The sequence below is a fragment of the Odontesthes bonariensis genome, chromosome 9, assembly GCF_027942865.1.
Source record: "Odontesthes bonariensis isolate fOdoBon6 chromosome 9, fOdoBon6.hap1, whole genome shotgun sequence".
NCBI lineage: Eukaryota > Metazoa > Chordata > Actinopteri > Atheriniformes > Atherinopsidae > Odontesthes > Odontesthes bonariensis.
In genome coordinates this window covers 18,163,762-18,184,933 of record NC_134514.1, presented here as the reverse complement: position 1 = coordinate 18,184,933, position 21,172 = coordinate 18,163,762, and the positions used below count along the sequence as shown (strand labels likewise).

General features: G+C 42.0%; 1 protein-coding gene across 2 annotated transcripts in view; it reads right to left on the bottom strand.

The window, feature by feature from the left end:
- Window positions 1–723: 723 nt before the first annotated feature.
- The window catches only part of arhgef12a (Rho guanine nucleotide exchange factor (GEF) 12a), a 40,581-nt gene continuing 20,132 nt past the window's right edge, over window positions 724–21,172 (bottom strand). For both annotated transcript variants that reach the window (XM_075473482.1, XM_075473483.1), the window contains 37 exons: window positions 18,866–18,964; window positions 17,127–17,176; window positions 16,834–16,891; window positions 16,559–16,731; window positions 16,194–16,271; window positions 15,691–15,810; window positions 15,156–15,263; window positions 14,817–14,948; window positions 14,533–14,634; window positions 14,274–14,384; window positions 14,060–14,158; window positions 13,701–13,743; window positions 13,326–13,431; window positions 11,901–12,038; window positions 11,773–11,805; window positions 11,089–11,203; window positions 10,896–10,998; window positions 10,607–10,801; window positions 8,912–9,050; window positions 8,795–8,827; window positions 8,549–8,700; window positions 8,225–8,371; window positions 7,216–7,301; window positions 6,399–6,524; window positions 6,084–6,198; window positions 4,777–4,877; window positions 4,520–4,597; window positions 4,255–4,330; window positions 3,988–4,155; window positions 3,738–3,825; window positions 3,558–3,635; window positions 3,374–3,468; window positions 3,071–3,271; window positions 2,716–2,952; window positions 2,308–2,534; window positions 2,096–2,171; window positions 724–1,991 (listed from right to left, as the gene is read on the bottom strand). In XM_075473482.1, coding sequence (XP_075329597.1) covers window positions 1,981–1,991; window positions 2,096–2,171; window positions 2,308–2,534; window positions 2,716–2,952; window positions 3,071–3,271; window positions 3,374–3,468; window positions 3,558–3,635; window positions 3,738–3,825; window positions 3,988–4,155; window positions 4,255–4,330; window positions 4,520–4,597; window positions 4,777–4,877; window positions 6,084–6,198; window positions 6,399–6,524; window positions 7,216–7,301; window positions 8,225–8,371; window positions 8,549–8,700; window positions 8,795–8,827; window positions 8,912–9,050; window positions 10,607–10,801; window positions 10,896–10,998; window positions 11,089–11,203; window positions 11,773–11,805; window positions 11,901–12,038; window positions 13,326–13,431; window positions 13,701–13,743; window positions 14,060–14,158; window positions 14,274–14,384; window positions 14,533–14,634; window positions 14,817–14,948; window positions 15,156–15,263; window positions 15,691–15,810; window positions 16,194–16,271; window positions 16,559–16,731; window positions 16,834–16,891; window positions 17,127–17,176; window positions 18,866–18,964 — 4,097 coding nt within the window. In that variant the 3' untranslated portion in view covers window positions 724–1,980. The remainder of the gene's footprint in view (window positions 1,992–2,095; window positions 2,172–2,307; window positions 2,535–2,715; window positions 2,953–3,070; window positions 3,272–3,373; window positions 3,469–3,557; window positions 3,636–3,737; window positions 3,826–3,987; window positions 4,156–4,254; window positions 4,331–4,519; window positions 4,598–4,776; window positions 4,878–6,083; window positions 6,199–6,398; window positions 6,525–7,215; window positions 7,302–8,224; window positions 8,372–8,548; window positions 8,701–8,794; window positions 8,828–8,911; window positions 9,051–10,606; window positions 10,802–10,895; window positions 10,999–11,088; window positions 11,204–11,772; window positions 11,806–11,900; window positions 12,039–13,325; window positions 13,432–13,700; window positions 13,744–14,059; window positions 14,159–14,273; window positions 14,385–14,532; window positions 14,635–14,816; window positions 14,949–15,155; window positions 15,264–15,690; window positions 15,811–16,193; window positions 16,272–16,558; window positions 16,732–16,833; window positions 16,892–17,126; window positions 17,177–18,865; window positions 18,965–21,172) is intronic.

Below are 21,172 nucleotides of genomic sequence, written 5' to 3'. Positions count from 1 at the left end.
AAAAAATGTATCTAGCTCACGTGAACTCAAACACAACTCTAAATAGTCACCGCTGGATGTAAAAAATAGAGGTTTGCTAACAGTTAAGCCTCTTTTGTCATCGGTTGTGGAGCATTAAGGAAAATCAGATGTCAGCTGAGATATTCTGCAAAAAAAACAAAAAAAAAAAACAAAACCTGGTAATATTAAAATATTAGAGATTAATCACACAAAGTCTTATACTGCATGGAGAGGCCTGGGGGGTGGAAACACACCTTCAAAATGTTTACCACCTCATACATGCACAGACAAGAGGATAGCACATGTACAGAAAGATTAGGACCAGTGAACATGATTTGTTTTAATATCCTGTCAGATATCACTGCTCATGTCTGAGCAATAATTCAACCTGACATGCAAAATAGGGTAAAGCTACAGTCACTTCCATGAGTTTTTGTCATTGAAAGTTTATGGATCATCACCATAGCTAAACATTTCTTTGAGTCATTTCACCAACAGAGTGTGAGGATTTAGGCATAACTGAACCTTTTTTTAAACAGTTTGTCAAACCATCAGAAGGCGTCCTTGGAGCTTTCTCACGTTTTAAGCTAAAGAAATGGCCTTCGATGATTCATCCCGCACAGAAACTGACATTCAATAAGAACTGCACCGATAAAATGTTTGAGTGAAGTAACTGCATTAGACTGAAACACTACCGCGTGAGAAAGAAAACGCTTCGGAGACTTTTCCTTTTTTGAACGACATGGCACCATTTATTTCTCGAAGTTATGCATAACCTTGCAACTTGATCATTTTGCCATATATGCTGAACTTCATGACATTATTAGAATATCAGGCAGTAGATTCGGCAGCGCCAACAGTAGCACGGAGAAGCGGCATCTCTGTCGGATGCGGATACATGAAGAGCATCACCACTCCTTGTAAGAGATGGGAAACAGGGCAAGATAACCAGAAGCAGATGAGGAGGCGTTACATTTAGAGTGTGGGAGGGGATAAATAAGCAAGAAAGCCAGTGTGCTGCCAGGAGGAGGAAAGGGGGGTGACACCCATACATGTTCACAGGGAAAAGAAGGTGAATCACACGCAAAAGGAAAAAGAGGAGCAGAAGAGAGGCAAAATACCCCTTTAGGAGGACGAAGGAGTCAGCACAGAAATGCAACAGGACCAGATCAGAGCCCAGAGACTCTTCATTCTAGTTAACACCACACCTAGAATTTGTCTGAAATTCTAGACTTGAACACTTTTCAAGAGTTTTAACACAACAGGATCTATCCATCACCAGTGCAACTCTGGCCTCCATCGGTCTGAATATAGTGCTGCCATTCATCATTATATGCAAGGGAGCTCGTATGCTAGCAAGCACTCACTCACACACACACACCGTGTGTGAGCGAAGCAGGATAAGCAGCCAAACAGGGTAACACCATGGCCAAAAGCATGCAAGCAATGTGGGAAACACTTTAAAGAAAAAAAAAAAGAAAATGAAAAGAAAGAAAATAAATACATCTTGGGATACAAAAAAAAAAAAAAAAAAAAAAAAATCTTAATACATTATCTTAAAACTTTCCTTTTCTTGTTTTGTGTTTCATATATATATATTCTAAACACACATCTTTGTACATTTTGGTATAAGTTCTCTTTCTTGCAGGGAGCTTAGGGGAAAACGGGTGTTCAATGGTCGAAGGGGTTGAGGTTCCGGGGCAATCCCACTACCCTGATTGCCTTGTGCTGAGAAGGGGGGCAGGGGGGGGGGGCGGCATCACACAGATGAATCCTCCCTTCAAACGTTTGTAGCTCATACTTAAGTCTCTCGTTCTCTGTGGCGACCCTGGGCAACGGCGATGGAAAAAAATAAGAGGGCTCAGCAGTGAGAGGACAAGCTTATAATACGTCCAGAAAGTCCAGGACACATGAAGTAGGAACAGAGTCGGCGCTTCCTCTTTGGGACCAGAGCCAAAAGCTGCAGCACTGACTTCCAAACTATCTCTTAACTGGGGAGGGGAAAAAAACAGATGTAAGATTAGAAACATGACAGATACGAGAAGTGAGTCATGTTTCAAGAGCGAGTGATTCAATTGTGTCTGAATGAAGATACCTTTGTTGGCATCCCTGTCTGCTGCTGACCTCTCTGGCCTTTGGCGTATCAGATTATTGTACTTGGTCTCAACCTCCTGTGAAGCAAAGAAAAAAAAAAATGTGCTGCCAGATCCCGCAATAACATGATCACTAAGCATATTCATCATTCATTTTTTCTTTCTTGTTTTCATGATGTGTGCTGAGGAGCTGAGAACAAACAAATATTTGTACCTTCAGATAGTTTAGGTTGGCCTGAAGATTTCTTAGGTGAGACAGCACCTGTCTGCTGAAGGTGGAAAGGCTGCCGGCCTGCGACGTTGAGGAAAATCTCAAATTGATGCCAGAGTCGGCAGCGCAGCCCTGTGAGGTCCTCAGCTGCTTCCCTGTGGTTGACGCCAAGATGTCGTCGTCTGTGCTGCTCTCCCCTGGGCCGCCGTAGCCCTCCAGGACTAAGCATCCTGAAAAAAATAAATAAATAATCAACCTTTAGTACCCTCGCTGGGAAAAAAATTCAGTTCAAGTTCAGGGAGACACAAGGATGGCAAACAGAACTGAATTTTTCAAGGATTATTTTAAAAATGGTTCATCTTGAGAGAAAAACACATTCAAACCAACATTGTTCCAACATCCTGCACTCACCGTAATCTTCAGGTGAGTCGAAAAAGCCAGTGTCCCCTGACCCCAAGTCCTGAGCCAGGTCCTCCGTCTGGGAGCTGCTTTTCTCCGAGCCGTTGTGGACCATCACCTTTGCGCGGCTGTCTATTGGGGTCCGCAGGGAGGTGGTCCTGAGGAGACGGGCCCCTGTGGGGCGTTTGGTTTGCTCTGCTGCCTCCTGGGACATCAGCTGGGTCACCAACACCTGCTTTAATGCCGCCACTGGGGGACAGTCCACAGATAATTATCGTCTCTCTTTTTGCACACAGCGTCTCAGCACAGTAGGTGAATTCACTACAAACGCAGTGCTTGGTTTGATTTACGTTTTCTGCTCACTTACATGTTTTCAGTGCTTCGTCGGCCCTGGAAGGAAACACATCAAACGAGTCTGCTCCTCTGTTGTTCTCTGCCATTTGATAAGGAAGCTCTGGGTCCACAAAGCCTTCTTCCTCCTCCTCATCTGCCTTTACTTCCTCGAACGGATTACTTCCAGGTAGAGAACTCTGCAAAGCACCTCTCGAGGCTGAACTGCTCTCTTTATCTGAGGAAGGACGATTACAATCATCAGAAAGGGATTATCTCCACTGTTGACTGTGGGGGGAACATTTGAGCAATGCGGGTAAAAAAGAGCTGCTTAAGTCACCTGTGGACTGAGTGCTGCCGGTGGATGTGCGGTCCGGGTCTCTACTCAACCTGGAAACACCTGCTGTTATGATCTCCACGCCATCCCTCTCCCCGCTGACACACAAGCAAAAAGTTTAGTAACAAGCTCAAACCCTGAAAGCCAATGAATCTGATCAAGTTCGAATAAGTAGAAAGACACATACTCAGTCTGAGGTAAAGGTATGACGCTGTGAGGTTTGACTTTAATAGCATCAGCTCTCTGGGAGATCAGACTCTGCCACCTTGTGTCGGAGGACCAAAATAAAAATAAATACTCTATTAGACAATTGAACAAATAAATCAATAAAAATCCAATCAATCACTCAGAAGGAAGCTGGTCTCACGTTTTCTGATCCGAGACTGTGGGTGCCATAAGCTCGTAGATCTGGGCACCGTTGTCTGACATGGAGAGAACGAAAAATGACCTGTTGTCTGGCAGGAGAGAAGATGAACAGAGGATTTAGGGTGAGATTCTCTGCGAGGATTTGCAAAATCCTTCTTCCATGTAATGAATGCAAAGCCCAAGGCTGAGCAGTTTTTAAGTAAAGCATGACGCTTTCCATTTAAATCACAAGGGACCAAACGTGAACGGACCTGTAGCCACAGAACGCACGAGCACTGTGCTGAGCTTGATGATGGGACTGAAGATGTGTTTGGTGTCCGCAGTGCTCGACAGGTTTTTGCTGTGACACTTCAGGATCAGACGCTCGTCTTGTTTCTGCAGCAGAACGATAATGTCCTCCAGGAGGAGTGTGTACAGCTCTGAAATGAGACGGCAACAACGTGTGTATTTAATGTCAAAAGGCAATAAACTGAAGTTGCAAGGAAGTTGAAGTTGCTAACGAAGCGCTGATTACAAACCAATAGTTTTGTCCTTGTTCACTTTCCATGACAGCGGACCCTCGTGCACCAGGGCCTTCTTGGTGAGATCCAGGTTCTGAAGGGTGTAAAACGGGAAAATAAATAAAAAGCCTTTTAAAGTATTGGCTACTGGTCCACAGTCATTTTCACATAGTGCTTTTTTTTTTCTTTTTTTTTTTAGCTCTCATATTTCAGAGCCCATATGTGGGTGTGCTATACTGAGAACACTTTAACCGAAGCTGTAATGGTTGTGCAGATAACTCACCTTTAGCTCGAGGATCACGGGGTTGTCTGTCTGCTTTAGAGTGGAGAGGTCCAATCTTCTTTGATAGTCTTCTAACCTCTAGAGTAAAGGAGAAAAACACAGGAAAAGGGGGTTAGCACTTGCTGAGAGGAGGATAAATCATGGCAGAGCGAGAAAAAAAGAGAGGACTTAAAATGAGACTGATGAGAAGGAAGAGAAAATCCAAGAGACGGCATGAGGGAGGTTTAAGATAATAATTATTTCAAATAAAATTCCACCTGCTTGTCCTCAGATTCCTTCACAGCCTGGTTGACATGACTGAGAATCTTCCTACAGCAGTCTGCTGCCTGCTTCACTTTGTCCTTCTCCACCGCATTGTCTGAAAAATATAGACATCAAGCAGTAAGACCTCCTCTGCTCCGCAGGAAGCTGTCCGACAAATTGATATTCTCCCCGTCCATTAACGCACCATCTTTCTCAAAAATTATGATAAAGCAGAAGAGGCGTTATGGGCCTATAATAGCTGGTCATACTTTATCACTAGTGTTTCCCCAGTGTGAGACCCAGACTCCAGCCAAGACTGAAATGATGGCCCAAATAATGGGCGCCACAATTCATGAAATGTGCACTGTCGCTCCGGATCATAATGATAAGCTCTGCATTAGTCCCTGTAATCATTAATAGTTGGCGTGTTGCCTCGCAGAGCCTCAGTTGAGACCGTTTCGCAGATATTTTTTTTTTACCCCCAATTCTTACCCCTCAGTTCCCAGATGTTTACATACTGCTGTCAAAAGAAGAGGAGATTCTAAATGCAGCCCTGCACCAAATATTTGGGAGACATGCTGCTATCAAACTCAAGAGGAGCCGATATATTTCAGAAAACGGTAAAATGTCTTCCTTTCAACACTTGATAGGTTTTCTATGTTCAATTGAGATTTTCTTATTGAGTTTATGGGATTGTGCAAATCTCTGTATTCTGTTCTTCTTTACATTTTACGCAGCGTCCAAACTTGTTTTTCTAAATCAAGGTTGTGTGCTTCCCAAAGAATTAGTGATGTGACTGATTTGAACATCAGAAGAGAGGAACGCTGGATGTAACGACTGAACTGTTATCAAGGTGGTCAAATGCAGAGGTGCTGCAGTGTTACTCACGAAGCAAGGATTCATTCCTAACTCATCATCAAGCCACACCCATCTGAAGGAGTAAGCTATCCAGCCTCCGTAATGGACATTACTTCAGACAAAGCACAACTTGTTTAGTATGTTTTTTTTTGGTCACCACTGCTTAAAGAAGCAGTTTCAGTCTTGTCTGACATTTTACAGCACACATAACTCATCAAGAAAATGACTGGTGGGTTAATGAAAACAAAAATAACTGTTAGTTGCAGCTACTCAATGACAACCCGTTGCATTTTTTGGTTTATTTCATCATTACCATGCACACAGTGTTGAATTACTCCACTGTATGTAGCACTAGATGTGAAATAAAAATCTAGTGAACATGAGTAAGTACACATGGACAAATCATTGCTAACTGTGGTTAAAGAGCTCTGCTACGTCAACAACAACAACAACAACAACTCACCTGTGTACTTGACGATGTTGTCTAGCAGCAGGGGGTATTTTGTGAGCCGTAGCATCTCTACAGGAATGATGTCCTTAAGCTGCAGTCTGCGACACAGTCTGTTACTCTCTGCCTCCTGCAAATCGACAAAAAAAAAAAAAAAAAAAAAAATCAAAGTTGGAGGTTCTTGTGCATTCAGAGAAAAGCCCAAATATCAATTTAATACTTACAAATGCTAAACTGAGCTACAAAAGTGTAGTCCCGAGCATTCATTTAGTACGGTATGTTTAAGCTGTCATACACTTTGTCTGCACTGTGTAAGCATAATGCGAGTACCTGAATGAATGCGATAAACCTCGAGTCTTTCTTCTGCTTGGTCTTGATGATCTCCAGAGCAAAAGGCTGGTTACTGCAAAATGTCCCCACTGCCTGCTTGATCTTCTCCTCCTCTGCACCGCTGAACTGCAGCCACCCGAGACAGGAGAGCAGAGACGGACAGAAGCCCAGTCCGTCCAGGTCAGGGTTATTTAGCATGGCGACGTCTTAAATGCAACCCGTATAATAAGTAGCCGACTCCCAGAAGTGGGCCAGACCTATGTCCTTTTAGCAGAGACGGCTTAAGGTTCAATGCAGACTGGATCAATGCTCAGACCCTCAGGGGACCAGTTGCCCTGCTTATCCCCCATAGAGAGGATTCAGATTAGGCTGCCAGTGGAATATATCACATCGAATATATCACACATGATACTGAGACACGTAAATGTCAGCCAAATCTAGGGCAGCTTCTGATGTGAACATTTATTGAGGAACGAGGTTGAATTTCTCAGATTTGCTTCCACTGTGATAAAATTTCTTGTTACTAAGAAGAGCCGATGTTCTTCTCTCATGTTTTAAGTTTTAATTGTAAGAATTTTAACACAGGTCTGAAAAAAAAAAAAAAAAATCCCATCTCTATCGCATATAAAATTTAATGTGCAAATGATTTGTTGGAAACAACCACGGCTGATAAAATCAATCCAATGCTACATCATTTTTTTCCCCTCTTCCTTAGACTTCTGTTTAGTCCCAATCACATCGGTCACGTTGAAACTCATTCAGTACACAAAAGCATTTGAAAGAGGAAGCACACTTATGGCTCGACGGTTGTACTCACCCATGACAGCAAGTCGTCTCCGATCTGATCGATTACTGTAGACTCATTTCTCTTCCGAACAGCGGTCATTTGCTCAAGGATTGAAACTGAAAGTTAGAGGTGATGCACCAATTAGGCTTGTCAAGAAAATAGAAAATTAAAAAAAAAAAAGACACTCCCTGATCCTAAAAATCTCTGTATAATTAAATACTGCAGTGCAACCCTGAAACATGCCCAGGAGGGGGCGCAAATCTTTGGGTGAGCGCGCGTGTGAGTGACAGTCTATCGTAACAACGTGGTGGCAGACGAGTAAAACTCTGCAGGTCCTCATCCCCCACGCTGCTCTCCGTCATCTACCTGGTTTTTGGGTTGGCTGCAGCTCTGCTCGACCCTTTGGACGAATATTCAGACGCGACAGTCCCTAACTAATGGTGAGGCTCTGCTTACATATAGCAGTCGTGGACATTATGAAGTAAAAACGCCGCCTTAGAAGGAAGTGCTGTAGAGGAGAGTGCACTGATATAATTTAGTACGTCATCTAACCATGTTGCAGAGGAAGAGCTGCCAATCACCACACAAGTCACATCTATTAACAGAGTAAAAGAGGGACGCAGTCAACCAAATAACTTCAGTCAATATGCAGCTCAACGTGATATCTGTTCCATCTTGACATCAGTACTGATAAATGTTTTGGTAGTGAACAAACAGTTTCGCCAACAGGAATACAAAGCTGATGGCTGAATACAAAGCTGCACTTAAATCGTCCTGTGTTTGAAAGAAAAAACATTCAGTTCACCGTAATTATTTGTTTTTTTCTCCTATATGTTACACAGAATAAAACGTCTGCATTTCTGTGTAAAATAACAGAAGAACTCACACGAACATGTTACAGCAGTTTGACTTTAATTTAATTGACATTCATTCATGCTACCTTACTTTTGCTGCTTATCAAAGGATTAAGAGCAGTCATGCATATGACACATTTCTGATAGGTTTCAGTGTGTGTGTGTGTGTGTGTGTGTGTATATACCATGCAGCTGTAGAACTTCTTCCAGGTTGGTGAAAATGTTTTTGATGTCAGCAGGAGGAAGGATTGCATCTTTGGAAAGCTTCTGATAGAAGACATTATCCAAAACTTTCAGCATCCTCACGTGTGCTCGCTCCGTGTAAAACAGCTCTGCAGGCACAATGAAAGTTGATGAGTTAAGATGGCGGACAGCTCACACACCTCCACAGAAACCTGGAGTGGATCCCATCAAGTGCTCTGCTGTCCAACTCAACAGTCTCATACAGCACCTTATGAGGAAAACCTGTTCGATGATATAAATGTAGCTTCGCTGTGTTGCGTCCTCACCATTGATGACTTCCTGTCTCTTGATTTCATGAGGCCGGAGACCTGCAAGGACCTCTCGTCCAACCAGTTGCTGCCAGTTTGGGGGATCGTGCTCAGAGTCTGTGCCCTGGTCATCCTCACTCTGGACATCAGCGGCACCCAATCCCTCGAATCTAGGGCAACAGAAATATGTGGGTAGTTAAAAATTCTCCATTATGTTTCAGATGGATTTACGGCATCAAAGTCACAATCATTTGGTCAACTCACCTTCTCATAGCCTTTGGTGTTCCCTCGTGAGCTCTATAAACAACATCAACAGTGAAATTAGTGATTCAAAATACGATATCTTCATTTCAGTTACCAAACACAAGACTGTAATTGCACCTGTCGCTTTCTCTGTCATCCTCTTGTAGTTGGTCCAGGCTAAAAAGGTCCAAGTGTGGAGCAGGGTATGAAAACCCATCCAGAGGGTCAGACTGAAGACCGTCACTCAGCCTGGAGGGGGCTGACGTTGGAATTCCACCTGAAAGACAAGTATAGCTTAATTCATTTATCCCTGAAAGTCAAACTGATGCAGAATCTATTTTGTCGCAGTGTATTCCACGTGGCATTTCACACATTAGTTTTCCCTTTAGTGGGACCCATGGCATTTATCCTAAATAATTTGATCGGTGGTCTCTAAAAAGAAAGATCTGCAGAGCTAATGAGATATTTAAAAGAAGGGAGAAGGAGATGCATGACCTCATCTCGTGAAGCTTGTTAAGAGGACAAAGCACATACTCAGAATTGGATAAGTTCAGAAACCAAAATTCATGGAGGTTTCATATTGCAGATGATATGTAGGTGAGGTCGCACACCTCAGTAAATGATGTGGGAGTGAATATGTTTTAACGTTACATTTAAACCTGCTCGTCTTAACGACATACTGATTTAAGTTAAATGTATCCCAATTAGGACAATATGGGCAGACGGCAGCGGTTACCCGACTGCAAGCTGGAGGGGGGATTGGGGTGAAGGGTGACAACAAGTGAGGAAATTCATTTGAATGATCCGAATTGCTTACTGTCCAAAATATCGGTCTATTCAAATAAATAATAACATTAAAAGCTTGTCACAGTGATAGAAAATAGTTTTGTCTGAAACAAAAAGGCTAGAGAATGAAAATTTGTAATGATGCTACAAACTATGTTCAATAGGTCCTCAAACACATTCATTTCAAAGGCAGAGGAGGAATAATGTGTTAATAAAAAAAGCAATCTAGTTTTTATCAGTGCAGAACAACAAAATTAACCAAAACAAAGCAGCAAAAAAAATAAATAAATAACTCACAGAGAAAAGCTTTTATGGGGCTCTTTCTTTTTCTGTTTGTTTGTCTCTTTATGTGCTCAGCACATTGAACTTTTATTTTAATAATCATTTCATGAAATAGGTTTTGCTTGAAACCACAATGAAACTGTATCTGTTCAGCTCTAAGCTGTTCTGACGTACAAGTTGCTGGTGTCCATCATCACTGCATGTTAAATCACGCTACGCTGCGATACCTGAATTTATCATTAAACATGCTGTGTTGTTGTTGTGACTTTTAAAATCAGTAAATGATGGTATATGATAACCAAAGGGCATAAAATAGACCCTGTGATCGGTAGAAGCAGATTCTGCTTTAAGCAATCTGTTATCGACCCCGTAAATCCTTATCCGAGTACCTTTATCAGATGTGAGAGTAAAAGCCACAGCAGAGCACAACAACTGTGACTGGTGTGCTTGGTATGCAGTGTGCACGCATCTTATTGCTTAGCTCAAACATAATGACGCTGTGAACCCAAAACGTAAACTGCTACAATTGCAACTGCAGAAAGAAGAAAAAAAAAAAAAGAAGAAGAAAAAAAAAGAAACGTAAAAAGCTGTATGCAGCTGTATGTCGATCTTTTAAAATCAGTTCATTGGTTAGTACACAGACCATCTCTTCTAACGTCGTTCCCTCTTTTCTGTGTGTGAAAGTGAACATTCATCAGCTCCCCTCGCATGAATGGAACAGGCAGAGAAATCCTCATCTTTTTCTTATTTCATTTTGTGGCTCACCAACATCGGCGTCCCGGTAAGTGTCAGAACTGTAGATGGCGCTGTTCGGAGACGAGGTGTTGACGGGCGTGGAGTTGGTGAGCTCAGAGCCTTCGCTGGACTGGCTGCCTCTCAGACGACCCGCCTCCACGTGCTCATTTGTGCCCAATGCAGGCTGAGACAGCTGCTTCTGAGGCCGGGGGCGGCTGTCCGCGGCTTTACCCACAGCACACAGAGTGGTTTCAACATTTTCAAAAAAGCTCTGTAGTGTACAATCATCATTTTCATTTCTTCAAACACCCTCACTTACCCGAGGCAGATTCAATGCGACTGGGCCGACGCTGAGGTGCAAGGATGCTCGTAAATCTTTTCTTAACTTTTTCATCTCCTTCTTTTTCTGTCTTGTTGCTTTTCTGCAGTTCATTAAAGAAAAAAGAAAAAAGTGTTACACTGGTGATTGAGGGAAAAGAAGAAAACACATGATGCAAGAAGTACATAAGTACCTTTTTCTTAGGAAGGAAGCTGATCCGAACCCGTTTGGACTCCAGACTGCGAGGTTCCTTAACCCTCACACCAAGGTGCTTCATGTATGTGTAGATGACATACTGTATCGTAGTGCTTAATGAAAACAAAAGTGTCAGCACTGGAGTTCGGCTGATTTCTTAATTCATATCAAACAAAACAAGGCCGTGCTAAAAAGTGAAGAGCATAAGCATCTATACAGTGACTTGCACCATATGTCACACCCCTTGCTCTCATACAATTTCTACACAAACCATCTGCGCTGCTCTGTGACCATATGGCATTTCAAACGAGACTGCTTTAATCAGTCACACTTTTTGAATTATTTAATATAAACATACTGCATGATTACATGTTTTCATTAAGAGAATGGCCTGGGTGTTTGATTTGTAGAGCTTTAATGATACAAATGCCTGCATCGTTAAGTACTCTTGGGTAAAACAACAATGCTTTTAGGATAATGAATTACTACCAATCAGTTAGGACTATATTACTGTTAATTATTAATATAAACGAGTCAAAGGCTGTAATTATAACAATCGACAAGGTTACAATCATTATAGACGAGTGGGTTAAACCCCTAAATGATCCCATTCATCATGCATTTAAAAATTGCTCTTAAAACTCTAAAAAGCAACCAAATGTGACAATTTGAGCTTTCTTACCATTTCTCCTCCTCTGTGGTCTGAGTAGTTAGCCTGTAAACAATACATTAAAGAAACTGAGTGCACTGCAATAGATAGAAACATTGTGAGTATCAGTGTCTGCATGTGGGACACCATGTGCTACTTACAGGATATCGTCTATTTTGGTGATGATGTTTTCTGCGTATGAACGTTCTCGCTCCAGAGTGATACGGTCTCTGACCCTCTCTTGGTCCAGTCTGGCCAGCTCAACTTCAGCCACCGTTAGGCCCATACTGCGCTTCTGCCTACATGCAGCAAGACATCAGGTGATCAGTCTGATAATGCTTTAAACCCACATGGAGAACATCAGGAGAATCAGGTCCAGACTTTAGACATTTTCACACATTCACTGCAGGCTGTGAAAATAGGTTTGAATCCCAGCTGTCCACTGAGACGTGCACCACAAAGCTTGAAGTTTCTTAAACAAGAAGCTTTCTCATCACTGGAAATTCACCTGAACAAATAGAATTCCTACTTAACTATTACAGTGAATGTTTTTGTGTTAAGCACATTACAGGTTAGCTAAAAAAAAGTATAAAGCAAGCACACAGTTGCTTGGAAAGAATTAGCTGCTATAATCACACAAGGTTTCAAACTGTCCTTTTCCAGACCTAATATCAGGGGACCGGGGGGGAACCTCTGCACTCTGATGTGCCTCTGATGCAGATATTTGTGTTTTCAGATGCCAGAAAATGTCTAGTAAAATTACAGGGCTGCTGTACATTTGTTAAACAGCTTTAGAGAAAAACAACTAACCAAAAAAATATCTTAATTCATATTAAAGGGGAACTGCGGTATTTTCAACATTAAGCCTCTTTTCTGAGTCGTCTGCAATGTTTTAGAACCCCCCTCACCGCTTTTTTAAATTTTACTGCTGTCTCCGGTATTTGCCTAATTTTGATTCTTCTCAACCTGCTTCAGAACGGCAAGTCATGCGCATGTCTATAAAGGTCCGTAAAAGCACAATAAACGTCTGTTTTCAGAATCATCAACTCACCGGAGTGGTTACTGGTGTGCACTGGTAATCCATATCAAATTTCGTGGCGAAAAGTTGCTTCTGTCGTGTTTTATTTGACATTTTGTACTGGATGTTCGTTGATATTACTCCGCCACCGCGAAGAAAATAGTGCGAGCATGAACGAGCTGCCAAATAAAACACAGCAGAAGCAACTTTTCGCCACGAAATTTGATATGGATTACCAGTGCACACAAGTAACCACTCCGGTGAGTTGATTATTTTGAAAATGGACGTTTATTGTGCTTTTACGGACCTTTCTAGACATGCGCATGACTTGCCGTTCTGAAGCAGGTTGAGAAGAATCAAAATTAAGCAAATACCGGAGACAGCAGTAAACATCAAAAAAGCGGTGAGGGGGTTCTAAAACATTGCAGACGACTCAGAAAAGAGGCTTAATGTTGAAAATACCGCAGTTCCCCTTTAACATGATGTGGGAATGAAGAAATATTCCCAAACTTCCGCAATTATCAGAAGCTGACGACAATACATAATAGCATAGAAACACTTCATTTACCTGAAGTCCTCAAGGTTCTTCTGAATCTCAAAGAGCAGAGAGTCCTGCAGTGTTTGGACATGTTGTCTGTGTATTTCCTCTGGGATCAGCTCTGTCCGCCGCCGGTCTGCAAAGACACACACACACACACACACACTGACTCTATACACTAGTATCAAAGGACTGTGGCAAGTTCACAATAAAAAGGTGGTACAGATACTTTCTGAACCATCAGAGTATTCTATCTTGTAACACTTCCGTCAAGACTTAAATGGCTAATAAGTAATTAACTTACAGTGATGCGCAAGCCCAACTAGCTAAAGTGACCCAAGAAAGTTACAAAACTACACAGGAGAGACAACCACACGAAGTAAGAGCTCTGCATGAAACACTTACCGAGATCAGCAGAAACAGACTCGGGAACGGGAACTTTTAAATTCTGCAACGACAAGGAAATAGCTTTGTACTTTCACAACAAAATCAGGGGGGAAAGGATGGATATACACCAGTCCAGCTTTAAATTGGACTAAATGTCAGTAAGATAAATAATTGTCAAAATAAATACAATCACGTTGTTTCTTGTGATTGGTATAAAAGCCAAAAAGCGGCAAGTACGACAGCTTTTCTAAGTGTGTAAGTGTGTGTATTCACTCGTTGTCTGATGTTAACTATGAAAATGCTATGTTTGTTTGTTTGTTTTTTACCGTGAGGATCATTCCGTTTTAGTTTAAAAAAAACAATAATAACAGACTTACTGCTCCCCGGTCCATGAAGAAGGTGTGGAGGTCCATAAAAACCCGTCTGGTCTCTTTGGAGTTGGTTTGCTTAAAGAGGTCGGCATAGAGGTAGCACAGCTAAAAACCAGAATAAAAGGATTCATAATAAATAAACTCAGCAGTAGTGGTGGCATGAAAACAGGTATTTAATATTGAAGGAAACACATGACAAAGTGTTAACAGAGGCTCTTACCACAGGAGCAGGGTCGAACTGTGAGATGACATGATGCAGAAAGGCTGCAAGGTGGGCAGGACGAGACTTGAGCTGCTCAATACTGTTAAAGCTGTTACACTGGCCGTTAGTCTGAAACACAGACGTTTACAGTTTACTTCATCCTTTGACAGATGTAACTTTCTCTGAAAAGTTGGCTTTGTTTGGTTGCTTAAGGGATAATGAGAAGACACGGATTTTAAATGCTGCATCGTGGGAAAAAAAGAAAAAAAAGAAATACCTGCTCCTGGTCTGAATCAAAATAGTCGTCTTCAGCGCCGATGATTTGCGAGAAGATGCGAGAACAGGAGGGACTGCTGACTGTGGTGGGAGACAGAGAGTCCTGTGGAAAAGAATTTGCTGTCATGAATTTATCTGTCTGACTCGCACATTTAAACACCCCACACATCCCATTTATTTGTACTCAAAGGATGTTTGGCAAATACTGACAAACACTGATAAAGAGAGTGAATAAAAGATCAAATATTCTGAAGGTGAGGAAGGCAAGGCAACAGGTTCAGGTACCAGGTCGGTGACATCCTCCGTCTCTGGGGAGTGGCAGTTGATGCTGTTCCTAGGTGTGATCTTTGGGCTGGGCCAAGAGGACTCTCTTGGACACTGGCTGTCGAGAGATCCGTGTCCAAACATGCGAGATGTCTGGAAGCAGGTTGGAATAGATATGAGTACCCGAACAACTCAAATAACCAGAATTGATTTGTATGCAGAGTGAATAAATGCATGCACTGGTGCCGTCTACATCGAAAGAAGCTGAAACTAAGCATTGATTTACTGGATTAATCTTAGGTCATAAATCAAGTCTAAAGAGGTTTATAGATGGTATCTTTTTAAACTGTGATGACTTACGGGAGTGCCGCTCCAGGACAGGTCTGTGCTGTTGTCTCCTTTCGGGGCAAGCGTGCGCTCCATCGGAAATATGCTGCCATCATCTGCATCGCCACCTGAAACGGCCTCCTGAGGAGTCATGCAAAAACAATCACCATAATGAGACGCATTCCAATATCTGTACATGGTAAGAGCAAACTAACCAAACAAACTGGCCAGTTACATGTAATGAATAATGTATGAAATTCTTGAGTATTTCAGAATTTCTCAAATTTAATCTCATAAAATGTAATTCTTTTGACATTCACGTGCAGTTTACTAATACGTTGACATACTGCAAATAACACAGGAGTGATGTAAAGTAAGCTGTCATGCAGACACAATAGAGTGGCCTCCCACAGAGAAAGCCTGATCCTCTGATGGGATTAGGATTAATCTTTGTCTGGAATAATTTCTGAATGCTCTACACAAAATTAAACAAAAATTGCTTGGATGTTTCTGGTGGATCTTTGTTCGTGAATTCCTTGCTCTGTGGTCTAAATCTGCAAGTTACTACCTGTGTTGTCCCAGTGGCCTTGAAGAGCTGACCCTGCAGCTGGGGAATGTGTTTTTTAGCTTCCTGGATGTCTTTCAGTAGTTTGGGGGAGGGGTTCCTGCTGTACTCCTCCTTCATTGCCTGGAAAGCATGAGAGGAGAAATCAAAACAAGGACAGGAGCAGTAGGTCCCTGACATCAGTGTGCAATCAGGCAATACAGTCCATCTTATCTAGACTCTGGTATGAATCGCTGAGTATTCAGGAAAAAAACTCCCCCGATGAAAATTTATTGCATGAAAACGGCAATTAATCAAGTATGCAGACACTCCTCTCCTGCTGCACGATAAATCAAACATGAGATTTAATTCTTTGATTTTCAACAGATATTGTAACATCTTAAAAAAGTTTCATAGAAATAACTGTGCAATGAGTGGGGGCAAAGCAGCAAACTGCTAGCAAAAACCCTACAAGGAAAACAGCATAACAATAGAAGATGGTAAAGAACAGCCATTGTTGTGCTAACCTGAAGCTCCTGCTGCTCTTTTGAGAGCTTCTTTTGCAAGATGTCAGCCTTCTGGTTGCAGACACTGTTATTCTCATCCTGGAGATAGAAATAAAAGAAACAGTGCGTGTAAACCCGTGTAACCTGTTCTAGACTTCAACACGTACCAGCAGATCTCATAAACATATATTCTATGTGTCACTCAAGTGCAATTAGGAAACACTTAACCACACAATTATTAAGATGAGATACAGAGAAGCTACCACGATTATGATGGCATATTTAGAAATGAGGGGAGAATGAAAAGATAACCCAAGATGACAAGACTGATGTAGGAAGAGGACCGTGGAAGACAAGTTTGTGGACAGCAGAGAGAGATATAGTACCAGTGGTGGTTGAGAGGAGGAGAGGCGGTCTTGATGACTGTATGGGTGTTCTGCTGCTGGAGAGTTTGGAGATGATATGCTAACGCCCAGCAGGTCAGGCTCTGCTTCGGGCAAAGGGATCTGGGGCAGCCCCGGAGGGCGGCCCAATACTGTGAGGGCCACATAGGAGCCCGCTGAAATGAAACACCGATAGAAAATTAAACATTCTTAGCATAAGGTTTTTTTGTTTGTTTTTTATTTTTGTCTTTTTGTAAAATACAAACAGAGGAACTAACATTTGATGAGTTTCACCACTTCGATGTGATTAGAATGTGTAACAAGGGTCCCGTTAACCTGAAAGACAACAATGGCACAGCGATGAGGGTTAAAATGGCAAATAGGGATGCCCGAAAAAAGCTCTATTCAATACCAAGCTCCACCGTAGAGCAAATACCATGTTGGCAGTCACTGCACAAGGTGTAGAAATACAGAGTGGCCAGAAGGTGGCAGCCTACAGCCTCACTATCCGAACAGCATGAAAACAGTGACACCATGAATTTAAAGAAATGGAAGTAGATGAACACGATACCTTGATGATCCTGTCTCCTGTCTGAACACCTGCCCGCATAGCAGCCCCATCTGGCAAACACAAAGGAAAAAAGACCATTGATGCAATACAACAGACAGGGAAAGAAAAGGAATCAATGGAAAAACAAAATAGATTTTTGGGGGAAGGGATGAGAGCGGAAAAAAACACGGCTTCACAGTTAAGCTGGTATTTTTGCACAATGAATACACTATATTGTATTGACGGACCAGATGTGGCAAAGTGACTATTTTCAAAGACCATAACAGTGGTTACATTACAAGAATGACCTGTTTCACAGCTCCACCCCAAACAAAGGGATTTAGGCATGAGACGGGTTATTATGAGAGCCACGTCTGACTCTATAGTCAGCAGCGTAAAGCTGGAGAGGATTGTAAGCCGCAAACAAGCTGGCGCTCTCCAGGTTTATGTCAGTAACAAAAAAATTAAACTAATGTCACTCAACCACGTACATAACCCGGTCTGATCAGTTGGTATCATAACAAGAAAAGCGCGTCTAAAAATGCTGTCTATATGCGACCGAATATCTGGCTGTGATCTTTATCAGGAAAACTGAAAACATTAGATTAAAGTTGGCTGAACAAATAAACTGCAACGAGATATTACAGGTACATTTTATCTGTTTCTCAGTTTACAATAAAGTCAAACAGAAAAAAAGTCATAAATTATTTAGATGAGACCCGAGTAGATTCCTTTTAGTGTTGAGTTAATAACAAAAGCACATAAAGTGAGAGTTAGATACTGCCAAGTGTTGATGACAGTGCAACAAACGTCCTCCATCAGTTCCTTCCTCTATTTTTTCTCCACAACTGTGCAGTCCATGTGGTGTTTTCTGTGACCTGATAGCAGGACCACATCGTGCTCTACACACGCTGAGAGAATACTAGAAGCCGCAGAAGCATCCTGTCGAAGTCTGTTTTTAAAAGCCTGTATTGAATTGGCGGGGGGGCATTTAAGTATGCTGCTGACTCTGTTCGGAATCTGCTGAAGAGAAACTTGAATCTGACAGAGCTTTCATTTGATAACATTAGAGAAGTTAAAAAATGTGGAGGCTCAAACATCAGGCTGCAAATGGCAATAATGTCCTGGTTTGAATCTTGATGGTAGACGATTACCTCTTTTTGACATTTCTTTATCGTTTAGATGTATATGTCTGTTTTTGTCTCTGTAATTTATCCACACAATCCAATACATTCTTATATGTACATGATGAGTGTTGATCGAGCTGCGGTCAGGACACCCAGCACAGTTACACGCACAGTTGAGGCGACCTACACTGATAACCTCGACCTGCTCATTTAATTGGACCGTCATTCTTGTCCTAGTATACACGAAGGGGAGCGGAAGTAACTTATTGACTGAAGCGTGTCCGACTCCATGAGAACACTTTCAAGACATTCTGCCACCGATAGCTTCCTCTGCGGGAGATCATCGTACGGCTGAATTCCCACCACAGACTTGATGAATGTCTTAGTCCTGCCAGTCAGCATTTTAAATCCTCAAGAGTTCTACTTACCTGGTTAAATGAATGCTAAAGTAGACGTTACAGTTACAGTGACTCTACTCAGTAATATCTGTACGTTCCAGGAAAACATCCATTACAGATAAAGGTCAGGGCGTGAAAAAAAGAGGCAGTGGTCTGTACTGTACGAGCTCAGACCAGAGGCGGTCATTCAAACAACACCTGGTTCTTTCTCTTAAAGTTTAAGACTCAACCTTACCTTCTTTGACCAGCTGCACAAACACTGGGTTGTCACCACTGACAGTGAGCCCAAATCCATTTTCATCTTTCTGGATGATTACACATCGCTGCACCAGACCTACAAGTGAGACACAGGACAGAGACAAAACAGCGTGTTCACAAAGACCAGGAAGTCATTATGGGATGTTTACTTAACAGTAAAGGCAGCAACAAACACCCAGAGATGTAAACTAGGCCTAGTGCTCGCGGTCATCATTAAAGTTTTATTAACTTGAAATGTACTGTGAAGATATTTCAGCGTAAACGGTGACGGTAACTTTCTTAATGGACATTGCATATGAGGTGGTATTTGAAACAGATATGACACATTGGATGTTTTCAGTTGTCGCCTCGCAGCTCAGAAGGCACATCGCTTTTCAGGTTCTTTATGTGGCGTTTCCTCACTGTGGCAGCAAGAGCTTCGTGCTTATCTACCGTCTGGGTGACGAACTAAACTGACAGGACTGCGCAAGCAAACAAAAAACATGTTGCGAAGAATGCAAACTACGCAGATGCTTATTGTGATATTTGTCCACACAAAAAGTGAGCTGATTTTCTAATAATAGCGAGTATTTTCCAAACAGCTCTATGCAGCAGATTTGATACGTGCCCCAGACTGAGAGGGGGAAACCTTGAACTGCTTTCTTGTTGAATATCCCTGTTCAGTGCAGAATCAACAAGGGTGAGGTGGGGTGGGGGGTTCGGAGATTGGAGGAAACAACAGTTAATACATGGAGTGTGATTGGGGGGAGCCAAAAGGTGCAGAATAGGGGGAGGGGTGGAGAGAGGGTTAGGTAGAGCTGAGGGAGCAGGGGGGGTGAAAGGGCAGGGGTGTCAAGGAGGCAAAAAAACTCCATTTGGGTTTAAAAAGAAAAAAAAACTGGTGTGAATTTGCCTCTAAATTTGCCTCTTTTTTTAACTCGCTTTCTACACTTTAGGCATTATTAGGTGGTATTTCTGTGAGAGGCAAGAGTGCAGACATGATCACTGATCAGGTCCAGCTGAGCTCATGCATTATTCAAAGGTTTAACTTGTGTCTAATCAGCAGCCTTTGCTAAAACACAAGGAAATGTACTCCAGAGAATTAAATGACCTTTTTATTTATTTTTTGCTTAAAGTGAACTTTTAGCATCACAATCACAAAATGAATGACCCGACAGAATATCATAATCAAGTTTACAAAATTCAGAGAAACTTCCTTAAATCTTAAAGGGGGAATATTTAAAGTTTCAAACGCTCCTCTTCGATTACGGTTTTTCATCAATGACTTTGTTTAGTTATAAACTGACGCAGGACGAGACTCAACAGAAAGTTACGTACCATCTTCGTAAACTGTCCGAGACAAGCGCTCGTCTGTCTGGGACACAGGCCTTTTCTGACAGCTGCCTTAAGAATTTGTTTTGTCAATTCACTCAATCTGACGTCAGGCACCCACCACAAGTCATGTGGTCAGAGGATCTCACCTCAGAGGATTATCACCCGTCTGTGCCCGAAAGAACGTCTCAATCTAATTTAGCAACACTGAAAAAGCACCCCAGATGATGTAAGGAGCATTAGGGCGCAGCTGAGGAGCGACGGCAGCACTCTTACACCACAGGGGTGACGAGCACTCCAATAATGACCCTGTTAACGTGGCTTCTGGAAACAGGTCATTAAACCCACTGGGTTTGCAGTTTTACGCAACGCATAAATAAGTCCTAGAAGGATTGTAAATGCATCCTTTATAAGCTGAACAGATCTTAAAAGAGTACCTGATTGAGAATCTAGAGAAATATTGCGATCTGTCTCAAGGAAAAAGTAAAGTGTTGAACGGGATCTTGCTAATCCCTAATCTTTGAACCAGCCCCCACACACTTATAAGATCTTGTGCATTAATTACAACAGGCATTAGCATCTATTGCTAAGAGCGTAATCTTGCTGCTGCGCCGAAAGATAAAACTATTTGAATCGCAAACCCCATTTACAACAGCGGTTTAAAACATTTTTAAAAGATGTACAGCGCACAGCAGTTACAGATTTAGGTAGGATTTGCTGCTTTTGTTGTCTTTAATGAAAATGAAGAAAAATACTGCTCAACACCAAAAATTTGAGCACATATAACAAAAATATAACGAACCATTTTCAGTATTTCCTGGCATTTTATAGACTGGATCATAGTCAGGTCAATCAGTAACAGTTAATTAGTCAGTTGCATGCAATAAATTGTGTATTAATCTTTCTTCGGCATTATTTTAAGTTTAAAACACAAACTGGCGTCACTTGGTTTGGCTAAACTCGTGACACTGAT